The following is a 12,246-nucleotide window of genomic DNA, read 5'->3' on the forward strand; positions in this document are numbered from 1 at the left end:
TGTGGCAGAGCTGGCCGTCACAATCACGTCGCAGATGTCGGCTGGCTTCCTCGCTGGCGTTTCATCGGTTGATCGCATCAAGGAGTTCCCTTCGCCCAATGGTGCCGCAGACTGGTGTGAACCTTGACCAATCGAACTGTACTGTTCTGTTTCTTCAACCAGTGGGGTGGCAGAACTCAGTTAGTGTCCCGCCCCATGTCGGAGGGGTGATGCATGGAGGAAAAAGTATATGCTATTCTATGAACATCTAGTAATGACAATGTTTTTTTTTTCCTTCATTGCTCGTCGTCTATCTGAGAATTCCTGGGTTTGTGTGATTTTAAAATCAGTTTCCAGTTGTCATTTGGGGAGTGGATCACCTAAGTTCTTAGTTTTTTTTGTTTCTTTTGCAGATGTCAACCTCGGTTGTGGCTGTGATGGTGTGAGTGGACCGATTCTGGTTCTGGGAGTATTTAGGATGTGGCGATCTCGCCCCCTAGATGGCGCCATCCCTTCTGTGTCTCCAGAGCAGGGAGATATTCTAGAATAGAGAGAAGGTTCAAGACACCAAACTCAATCACCCTCCCTTCCTGACAGTGAAGCTGCAGATGTAACAAACAGAGCAGACATAGTGTCCACGCTACAATTCTGCTTTTGCTGGTGACTTGCTGCCCTTTACCTTTCCTGTTCATTTGCTATTCACATTCCTTTGCTGTTCACTTGTCTTTACTGGTCACTTTGCATTTGCCATTCATATTACTTTGCTGTTCATTTGCCTTTGCTGTATGACAGTCTCCCACAGGTTAAATAGCTGTCAGTTTGGGTTTATTCATCTTTGTGCCTGGGAAGGAAGTGACCTTGATATGGACCACATGGCGGCTGTTCTTTTATGCTCATAAGCATACACTTGTATATGGGCTCCGGTACACCTCGCCTCAGGAGATGATCAACTTTGCTCTGTTCTCACTCATTCTTACCTACTGGGAATATTGGACGGACGGACGGACGGGGGGGGGGTGCTTTAAGCTTTCATGTCACTGAGTATAGTGGACTGTTAAAACTTGTGAAATAAGTAGCCTCTTATCAGCAGCATTGTGACCGGTTCATGTGGTTTATGTTGGACAACAAGGCTTTCCAGAGCACACTTACCGTTGTTACTGCAGTTCTGGTTGTCTTTGTCAGAGGCCTCCTCTTCAACCTAACATGTGGAGGGAAAGGAGAAAGATTTATTTTTTTTGAAAATAACCATTGGCGAAATGGACATTTAGAGTACCTAATGTTGTAAAATCCATAGTCTAAAACTCTTACAATGGTGAGGGTGGTAGGTAGCCTAGCAGTTAGAGCGTTGGGCCAGTAACTATGGTTGCTGGTTTGAATACCTGAGTCGACAAGGTAAAAATTCTGTCAACGCCGCCTTGTGCAAGGCACTTAACCCTACCCATACTACTATGGCTGACCCTGTAAAACAACGCATTTCAATTCACCTATCTGGTGTGACAATAAAACATGTATTTTTTTATTTAAACAACATTGTAAGACAATGGAATTGTACTGCCATTGTAATCTTTGGGTGGGTCGCTTAAGTCGAAACAGTAAAAAAAATAACTATAAAAAATATATAAAGTATGTAGAAAAGACAATGGACCAATATATTTTTTTCATACTACAATCTTTAAGAACTAATAATCACCAACAAAAAAGCTAGACAGTCAGGGAGAAAAATTATATTTTTTTATAAAAAATGAATTGAGCAGTATTAGACTTTGTTGTTATGTTTGATCAAAAGAACACTGCATTAGCCATGGCAAAATGCATAGAATTGCAGGAAACTAGCTTTAAAACTAGGGATGTTAATGGTTGACTAGGTACATTTGCATAATTTAGTGGAATTAAATGGCTTATCGCCAGCGTGAGAGCACCTCAAAAAGCTGGTAGTGAAACAAGCTTTTATAATTTATATTTTTATTTAACTAGGCAAGTCAGTTAAGATCAAATTCTTATTTACAATGACAGCCTAGGAACAGTGGGTTTACTGCCTTGTTCCTGGGGCAGAACGACAGATTTTTACCTTGTCAGCTTGGGAATTCGATCCAGCAACCTTTCGTTTACTGGCCGAACGCTCTAACCACTAGGCTACCTGCTGCCCGATCCGATAATGTTTCAGTTGGTCACATAATTTTACTGTTTGGATAAAATGTAACCATTTGTTGACCGGTTAATAGGGGCCCTTGTCAAATGTTGTGCACTATAAAGAGAATAAGGTACCATTTGGGATACAGACAATTAGTTGTGTATTGGAGGAGAAGGAAGGGTGTGACTCCTACCCGTTTCCTCCACTTGAGCTCACAGAAGACCCTCTCGAAGCACTCGTGCATGTAGTTGAACTAGGGAGAGACGACAAACACACTTTGTTAGAATGAACTCTTCTACATGCACTTAACAAAAATATAAAAACGCAAGTTACAAGTTAAAAATGCACAAGGTCATCTACTAATTAATCCACACATAAAATGGTCAACTGAATCGTTTCTAGTCATCTCTCCTCCCAGGCCTTTTCTTCTTTGGAATTTATATGACGATTGGCCCGTGTAATGAGCATGCTGTTTAATCAGCTTCTTGATATGCCACACATAATAACTTTCATAATAAAGGCGTATTACCACGACCAACCAACCTCAGTTCATCTTTCAATCACCTACGTGGGTATAACCAATGAGGAGATGGCAAGTGGGTAATATCCTTGTATAAACCAATGAGGAGATGGAAGAGGCAGGACTTGCACTGTGTTCAGCGTCACAAATAGAACTGACTTTAGGGCTATTTTAGTGCTTGGCAATGCAGACGCTCATTGGCGCGCACGAGCAGTGTAGGTGCAATGATTGAATAACATGTATGGGTACATTGATTTTTATTGCTCGCGCACCTTGACGCAAGCGGTGTGGTCAGAATGTTACAGTTCATAAAAGGAAATCAGTCAATTTAAATAAATAAATTAGGCCCTTATCTTTTTATTTACCTTTATTTAACCAGGTAGGCAAGTTGAGAACAAGTTCTCATTTACAATTGCGACCTGGCCAAGATAAAGCAAAGCAGTTCGACAGATACAACGACGCAGAGTTACACATGGAGTAAAATAAACATACAGTCAATAATACAGTATAAACAAGTCTATATACAATGTGAGCAAATGAGGTGAGAAGGGAGGTAAAGGCAAAAAAGGCCATGGTGGCAAAGTAAATACAATATAGTAAGTAAAACACTGGAATGGTAGTTTTGCAATGGAAGAATGTGCAAAGTAGAAATAAAAATAATGGGGTGCAAAAGAGCAAAATAAATAAATTAATTAAATACAGTTGGGAAAGAGGTAGTTGTTTGGGCGAAATTATAGGTGGGCTATGTACAGGTGCAGTAATCTGTGAGCTGCTCTGACAGTTGGTGCTAGTGAGGGAGATAAGTGTTTCCAGTTTCTATGGATTTCACATTACTGGGAATACAGATATGTATCTGTTGGTCACAGATATCTTCAAAACAATGTTGGGGTGTGGATCAGAAAACCAGTCAGTGTCTGGCGCGACATCTCCTTTGCATAGAGGTGATCAGGCTGTTGATTGGAATGTTGTCCCACTCCTCTTCAATGGCTGTGCAAAGTTGCTGGATATTGGCAGGAACTGGAAAACGCTGTGGTACAGGTCGATTCAGAGCATCCCAAACATGCTCAATGGGTGACATGTCTGGCGTGTTTTAAGGCCAAGGAAGACCTGGGACATTGAGCTTACAGGAATTTCGTACAGATCCTTGCAACATGGGGAGGTGCTTTATGCTGAAATGAGGTGATGGCGGCGGAAGAATGGCACGACAATGGGCCTCAGGATCTCATCACGGTATCTCTGCATTAAAATTGCCATCGATAAAATACAATTCTGTTTTTTGTCCATAGCTTATGCCTGCCCAAACCATAACCCCACCATCGTGCACTCTGTTCACAACATTGACATCACACTTCTCCAGCGTGCCAGTGGCCATCGAAGGTGAACATTTGCCCACTAAAGTCGGTTACGACGTCGAACTGCAGTCACGTCAAGACTCTGGTGAGGACGACAAGCACGCAGATGAGCTTCCCTGAGATGGTTTCTGACAGTTTGTGCAGAAATACTTTGTTTGTTTGTTCAAACCCACAGTTTCATCAGCTGTCTGGGTGGCTAGATCGTCTAGCTGTCTGGTCTCAGACGATCCAGCAGGTAAAGAAGCCGGATGTGGAAATCCTGGGCTGGCGTGGTTACACGTGGTCATCGGTTGTGACGTACTGACAAATTCTCTAAAACATCGAAGGCGGCTTATGGTAGAGAAGTGAACATTTAATTATCTCGCAACAGCTCTGGTGAACATTCCTTCAGTAAGCATGCCAACTGCATTCTCGCTCAAAACTTGAGACAAATGTGGCAGTCCCCAGCACAAGGTGCACCCGTGTAATGAGCATGCTGTTTAATCAGCTTCTTGATATGCCACTCCTGTCAGGTGGATGGATTATCTTGGCAAAGGAGAAATGCTCATTGATGGCTGAATATATTAAAGCAGTGATTTATGGGAGATGTCCTAGTGTATTTTGTCTGTGTATTGTAAACTCACGTATGGTGTGAAGATCTTGACCCAGCGAGGTTTCTTCTCTCCCCTGGCGTACTCAAAGCAGAACGCCATGCCCTCCTCGTCAGTGTCCCAGCGCTGCATCTCCACCCACTCAAACGCTATTACCTGGTTCTGATGGGGCGGGAGAGAGAATGTAAGTATATACACAGAGTATGAGCCAGAGTATACACAGACATACACTCTGTTTTTCCTTTTGTTCTGTGTGGTGAGAGAAGCACGGCACACACAATAAAAGTCAGTGTATACACACACACACTCCAATCTCACTCACTCACCTCAAGCGTGCCGTCCTCTGTGCAGGCGTGCAGTTTGAAGTGGTGCATGCTGATGGCCGTGATGACGTGGCCCTTCCTCCGGGAGTCACAGGCGCAGTGGGGGAACATGACCTCGTTGTAGCCCTCACAGGAGCGCAGAAGACTCAGGTACTGACAGACAAGATAGACTGCCATCAACCACACAGGTAGGCACCAAACAGGCACGTACACATTCAATATACACATTCAATTATTTATTTATCCCTTATTTTACCAGGTAAATTGACTGAGAATAGCCCTCTGTCCCAGACATCTACTACTAAGGAGATGTGAAGTCAATGATCAGTGAGCCTGAGCCATTCAGCTTAAGAGAATCTCGGCTGTCCGACACAGACTGGGCTGCTTTCATGTCACATTAGCGCAACATCAAAACACACTGTTTTAAGAATGCAAGTTTGATTATTGTCAACTTCAATGAGTTTGTGTTACAACTTCTGCTACAAAGTGAGAATTTCTTTGTCTTTAATTGTTCAAACAATTCATGAGATTCAAACATTTAATCTTGTAATTCTAAATTTAAATCACATCTGTTGATGTTTTAATATTAGAAATGTGTCTACGCAATGTGGAGATTACGGTCTTTAAAAGATACTGCACGGAAACATCTTACTTTTTCTTAAACTTGTAATATGTCGAATAATACAGTTATGCATTTTTTTAAATTTTTAAACGTAAAATTACTCGGACTCCGACCGCAAGGCTCTACAGAGGGTAGTGAGTACGGCCCAGTACATCACTGGAGCCAAGCTTCCTGCCATCCAGGACCTCTATACCAGGCGGTGTCAGAGGAAGGCCCTAAAAATGATCAGACTCCAGCCACTCTCGTCAGACTGTTCTCTCTGCTACCGCACGGCAAGCGGTACCGGAGCTCCAAGTCTAGGTCCAAAAGGCTTCTTAACAGCTTCCACCCCAAGCCATAAGACTCCTGAACATCTAATCAAATGACTACCCCCCCATGTTTGAAGGGGTACGGGACTATAAAAAGTTTGGGAAACACCGTTATACATCATTGACCCACAAATTATCATGCTGTACGTTAAGGCACATATATTATTATAACTCATAATGTGTATGTCATTTTTAGCAGACGCTTTAATCGAAAGTGACTTAGTCATGCATGCATACATTTTACGTACGTGTGGTACCAGGAATCAAATCCACTATCCTGGCGTTGCAAGTGCCATGCTCTACCGACTGAGCTACAGAGGACCACTTGCAATGGGAAGAGAATAGAAACGAGAGACTAGAAAAAAGGACTAACCATGGCCATCTTGCGCTGCTCTGCCAGTTTCGTCAGCTGGTAAGAATTGTCTTCTGTTTTGATGAATCCCTTCTTCACGTCATCCAATGCCTTAGCAGAGAGAGAGAGCGAGAAAAGGGCTTTGTTAGAGACCACATTTCATCTAATCTAGCACTGACCTCAGAGCAGTGGCACTGGGAAGCAGTAGTGGCGGTAATATCATTGACACTGACCACGGATCAATATTATACAGTAGTCTTAACACTGACTCAGGACCAGTTATACAGCAAATGAGGATAGATTTAGGTATGAATGCCTTTCACCAGCCATGTGGAGGGTAGTAACCTTGAAGGGCTCTACAGTGCGAGTATTACATTCACATAACAAATAAAGTCAAAAGTCAAGTATGAGCACTTGTGCAAGTTGAGATTTTCTAGCAAGAAAATGCTGCAGTAGATGTTTAAAAAGTAATTCTGCTGTTTTGTTTCATACTGTAGCTGCTAATCGCACAAAGAAATACAAATCCTATATTCCACCTCCAGCAGCAACACTACCTGGCTAACTGTGCACAGTGAAGTGCTGATCGATTCCTTTTTGGAGGCGCTGCACACAGGAATTCAAGTTGGTCTAACTTACTGGAAAGTCTACAAAGCGAGATTATCATGGCTATTTACAAGCTCAGTTGTATTTCAATGTTAGTTTGAGTCTGTTGCTTCAGCTTAGTCAGATCCCAAATCTCAGACACACACTCGACAACTTCGTTGGCCCCGTTATCACGGGAACCTCCCGTCCTTAAAGGGGCAGCTGAATATTTTATCTCAATTGAAAGTTTGGTTAAAAGTATTTTGGCTGGTAAAAATCTGAGTGGCTGGTAGATTTTTTTCCCTCCATCTACCTGCAACAGTTTAAAAAAAACAACATACATTTTAGGCCCTGAATACAGTAACCCAGATAATAATAATAATAATATAAAGTACCAGTCGAAAGTTTGGACACACCTATTCATTCAAGGGTTTCTTTATTTTTACTATTTTCTACATTGTATAGTAGAATAATAGTGAAGACATCAAAACTATAGAATAACATATGGAATCATGTAGTAACCCAAAAAAGTGTTAAACAAATCAAAATATATTTCAGATTTTAAATTATTCAAAGTAGCCACCCTTTGCCTTGATGACAGCTTCGCACACTCTTGGCATTCTCTTAACCAGCTTCACCTGGAATGCTTTTCAGTCTTGAAGGCATTCCCACATATGCTGAGCACGTGTTGGCTGCTTTTTCTTCACTCTGCGGTCCAACTGATCCCAAACCATCTCAAATTGTGGAGGCCAGGTCATCCGATGCAGCACTCCATCGCTCTCCTTCTCGGTGAAATAGCCCATACACAGGCTGGAGGTGTGTTGAGTCATTGTCCTGTTGAAAAACAAATGATAGTCCCACTAAGCCCAAACCAGATGGGATGGCGTATTGCTGCAGAATGCTGTGGTAGACATGCTGGTCAAGTGTGCCTTGACATGCGGAGATCATCCGTTCACGTATTCTGCGTCTCACAAAGACACGGTGGTTGGAACCAAAAATTCCACCGGTCTAATGTCCATTGCTCGTGTTTCTTGACCCAAGCAAGTCTCTTCTTCTAATTGCTGTCCTTTAACAGTGTTTTTTTTTGCAGCAATTCGACCATGAAGGCCTGATTCACACAGCCTCCCCTGATCAGTTTAGGTTTAGATGTCTGTTACTTGAACTCCATGAAGCATTTATTTGGTAACTCTAATGAACTTATCCTCTGCAGCAGAGGTAACTCTGGGTCTTCGTTTCCTGTGGCGGTCCTCATGAGAGCCAGTTTCATCATAGTGCTTGATGGTTTTTGCGGCTGCACTTGAAGAAACTTTCAAAGTTCTTGAAATTTTCCGCATTGACTAACCTTCATGTCTTAAAGTAATGGACTGTCATTTCTCTTTGCTTATTTGAGCTGTTCTTGCCAAAATATGGACTTTGTCTTTTACCAAATAGGGCCATCTTCTGTATACAAACCCTACCATGTCACAACACAACTGATTGGCTCAAACGCATTGAGGAAAGAAATTCCACGAATTAACTTTTAACAAGACACACCGGTTAATTGAAATGCATTCCAGGTGACTACCTCATGAAGCTGGTTGAGAAAATGCCAAATGTGTGCAAAGCTGTCAAAGGAAAAGGGTGACTACTCTGAAGAAAATTATTTGTTCAAAAACACTTTTTTTTATTACTACATGATTCTGTGTTATTTCATAATTTTCTACAATGTAAAAATATAGTACAAATAAAGAATAACCCTTGAATGAGTAGGTGTGTCCAAACTTTTGACTGGGAGGGGTGTGTGATACACATATATATATATATATATATATATATATATGTGTATGTATATATAAACACACACACAAATAATCAAGAGGGAGCCCTTACCTGGTAGAAGCAGTAGTGGACAGCCAGTGGGTTGTCCCTGAGAAGTTCCTCCTCCTGAGAAGTGAAAAGCCACTTGCGGAGGGCCAGACAGGTGCCCGGCACAGCTGACGTGTAGTTCTGCACGTACAGCTTGTGGGGAAACTCGTTGGGGGCCAGTTTTCGCACTAGGGAAAGATGGAGAGGTGGAAAGGGGCAGCCTATTTATTTCCATACCCTTAAAACAATATAGTAGTCTACAAACTGACTGGAGGGTGCATCTCAGTAGACTAGAGAGGTTGGGCTTCCTCGTCTCCCGTCGTTTCAGATTGGTGCAGTTAAATGGAAGGAGACAGGGAGAGAGAGGAAGCCACTTTAGACTACTGAGATGCAACTGTACTGATCAGAATAGTAAAGGTGAAAGGTAAAGGGGTCAGTACATGGAGTAGCTGTGGACTCCAAAAAAATGAATAAACAGATGAATGGTCTTACCAAAGGAGTGGTTGATGACTTCAAAGAGGGCAAAGTAGCTGGCCATGATGCTGTCCATACCAACCTTCATCACTAAAGCCTGGGGAATAGAGAGAGAGAGAGAGAGAGAGAAAGTACAGTGGCGGCCTATCAATTATTGATATTTAAGCACCATTCAGTCGCATAAGAGCCATGTATTGATATTGATCTAGTGTTATACACTCTGGTCCTGGGAGTGCAAGCCTTTGTCCCAGATGCAGGTATTGCAGCGCTGGGCTGTAACAAAAGCCAGCACACACGGTTGCCCTCTAGGCAGTGCTCTTAAACAACAACAAAAAAATCATTGGAATCACTGGTGTTAGGAGCACAACATAAAATAAAAGGAGCACCAGAGAAAATATATTTTTATTTGATTTACAAATACACTGCTCCAAAAAAGGGAACACTAAAATAACACATCCTAGATCTGAATGAATTAAATATTCTTATTAAATACTTTTTTCTTTACATAGTTGAATGTGCTGACAACAAAATCACACAAAAATGATCAATGGAAATGAAATGTATCAACCCATGGAGGTCTGAATTTGGAGTCACACTCAAAATTAAAGTGGAAAACCACACTACAGGCTGATCCAACTTTGATGTAATGTCCTTAAAACAAGTCAAAATGAGGCTCAGTAGTGCGTGTGGCCTCCACGTGCCTGTATGACCTCCCTACAACGCCTGGGCATGCTCCTGATGAGGTGGCGGATGGTCTCCTGAGGGATCTCCTCCCAGACCTGGACTAAAGCATCCGCCAACTCCTGGACAGTCTGTGGTGCAACGTGGCGTTGGTGGATGGAGCGAGACATGATGTCCCAGATGTGCTCAATTGGATTCAGGTCTGGGGAACGGGCGGGCCAGTCCATAGCAGCAATGCCTTCCTCTTGCAGGAACTGCTGACACACTCCAGCCACATGAGGTCTAGCATTGTCTTGCATTAGGAGGAACCCAGGGCCAACTGCAGCAGCATATGGTCTCACCAGGGGTCTGAGGATCTCATCTCGGTACCTAATGGCAGTCAGGCTACCTCTGGCGAGCACACGGTGGGCTGTGCAGCCCCCCAAAGAAATGCCACCCCACACCATGACTGACCCACCGCCAAACCGGTCATGCTGGAGGATGTTTCAGGCAGTAGAACGTTCTCCACGGCATCTCCAGACTCGGTCACGTCTGTCACATATGCTCAGTGTGAACCTGCTTTCATCTGTGAAGAGCACAGGGCGACAGTGGCGAATTTGCCAATCTTGGTGTCCTCTGGCAAATGCCAAACGTCCTGCACGGTGTTGGGCTGTAAGCACAACCCCCACCTGTGGACGTCGGGCCCTCATACCACCCTCATGGAGTCTGCTCAAACGCTCAAAAACAGACACATGCACATTTGTGGCCTGCTGGAGGTCATTTTGCAGGGCTCTGGCAGTGCTCCTCCTGCTCCTCCTTGCACAAAGGCGGAGGTAGCGGTCCTGCTGCTGGGTTGTTGCCCTCCTACGGCTTCCTCCATGTCTCCTGATGTACTGGCCTGTCTCCTGGTAGCGCCTCCATGCTCTGGACACTACGCTGAGACACAGCAAAACTTCTTGCCACAGCTCGCATTGATGTGCCATCCTGGATGAGCTGCACTACCTGAGCCACTTGTGTGGGTGGTTGACTCCGTCTCATGCTACCACTAGAGTGAAAGCACCGCCAGCATTCAAAAGTGACCAAAACATCAGCCAGGAAGCATAGGAACTGAGATGTGGTCTGTGGTCATCACCTGCAGAACCACTCCTTTATTGGGGGTGTCTTGCTAATTGCCTATCATTTCCATCTGTTGTCTATTCCATTTGCACAACAGCATGTGACATTTATTGTCAATCAGTGTTGCTTCCTAAGTGGACAGTTTGATTTCACAGAAGTGTGATAGACTTGGAGTTACATTGTTGTTTAAGTGTTCCCTTTATTTTTTTGAGCAGTGTATATTGGAACTATATAAATTCTAGCTACTTTTGAAACACAAGCACCCCAGAAACTAATATGTAACCCTGTAAAGATTTGTTTATTACAAAGCTAAAATCTTGATACAAAAAACGAATTGGTGGAATTAGGTTTCTACATTGTGTAAAATCTCTATTTACCTACTGAGATGCATTACATTGAAAATTGTCTCTTTAAAAAGGGTGTATATGAACAGCTTGTAAAGTACTGTAGCATATTAAAAAGGTATTTCTAGAAAGAAAATGGGGCCAATGTGTGACATTGTGATCAAAATGGTTTGAGAAAAAAAAAGGATTTTCATGCAGTTCGACATTTGTACATGCAATTCCAATGTGCAAATTGGCCCACCTATTCAACATACAATGCATTTGGAAAGTATTCAGACCCCTCGACTTTTTCCAAATTTTGTTACTTTACAGCCTTATTCTAAAATTGAGTCGTCGTCCCCCCTCAATCTACACACAATACCCCGCCTCTTCTGTCGTGGGTCACCTTCGTCGTTGCGCACTGTCAAAGTCTGTTTATATCTTGTCCAGCTGTGTAACGTTTCTTGTAAACCCTGTTTGTTGTCTGCATCAAAGTAGCGGTCCTTGTACCTAGCATCGAGCATGGTGGCAACACAGTAAAGAGGCTCAGAGAGAATGCCACCAAACTGCTTGTTCACAGCCTCTAGTAGAGTACTTTTACAAGTTTTAACCCCTGTCTGCAGTTCTGTTGAGCAGGCGTTTCAATGCCATGACAGAGGGTATCACGTCTGCTGCAGACGCAGTTGAGCTTATTTCTCCAGTCACTAGTCACTTGTTCGAATGGCGCTAGGAATGTGTTCATTTTTCCAAGTTTCAAACATGTTCTCAAATGCCATTGAAATGACAGCAGCGGTATGAGAACCAGCACATTCTTGACCAACGCAATAAGGCTTTCCTCTGGATGTGCGTTTCAACAATACTGTAACTCCGGTAGGACAACATCTGAAAACTAGCGCCTACTTGGTAGTGTGTACCGGGGCTCGAGGTGCTCGACCAGTCAGCAAAAGCCAATATCATCCACGACAGAGAACGGTTGATTGTCAAGGGCAATGAATCCCATTATCTTCTTGTTGAAATTGTCTTCCTCTTTCAAATGACTGCTTGACTTGAACTTGTTGGAATTTTTTTC

The 12,246-nt window shown here is 43.1% G+C and overlaps 1 protein-coding gene across 1 annotated transcript in view; it reads right to left on the minus strand.

Annotated features, from left to right (window-relative positions):
• Positions 1-251: 251 nt before the first annotated feature.
• The window catches only part of snx27a (sorting nexin 27a), a 31,661-nt gene continuing 19,666 nt past the window's right edge, over positions 252-12,246 (minus strand). The window contains exons 6-13 of the mRNA XM_024396187.2: positions 9,097-9,175; positions 8,629-8,792; positions 6,199-6,288; positions 4,899-5,048; positions 4,606-4,734; positions 2,304-2,363; positions 1,129-1,177; positions 252-520 (exon numbers count right to left, since the gene is read on the minus strand). Coding sequence (XP_024251955.1) covers positions 453-520; positions 1,129-1,177; positions 2,304-2,363; positions 4,606-4,734; positions 4,899-5,048; positions 6,199-6,288; positions 8,629-8,792; positions 9,097-9,175 — 789 coding nt within the window. The 3' untranslated portion in view covers positions 252-452. The remainder of the gene's footprint in view (positions 521-1,128; positions 1,178-2,303; positions 2,364-4,605; positions 4,735-4,898; positions 5,049-6,198; positions 6,289-8,628; positions 8,793-9,096; positions 9,176-12,246) is intronic.

Source organism: Oncorhynchus tshawytscha, linkage group LG31 (assembly GCF_018296145.1).
Source record: "Oncorhynchus tshawytscha isolate Ot180627B linkage group LG31, Otsh_v2.0, whole genome shotgun sequence".
Lineage (NCBI taxonomy): Eukaryota > Metazoa > Chordata > Actinopteri > Salmoniformes > Salmonidae > Oncorhynchus > Oncorhynchus tshawytscha.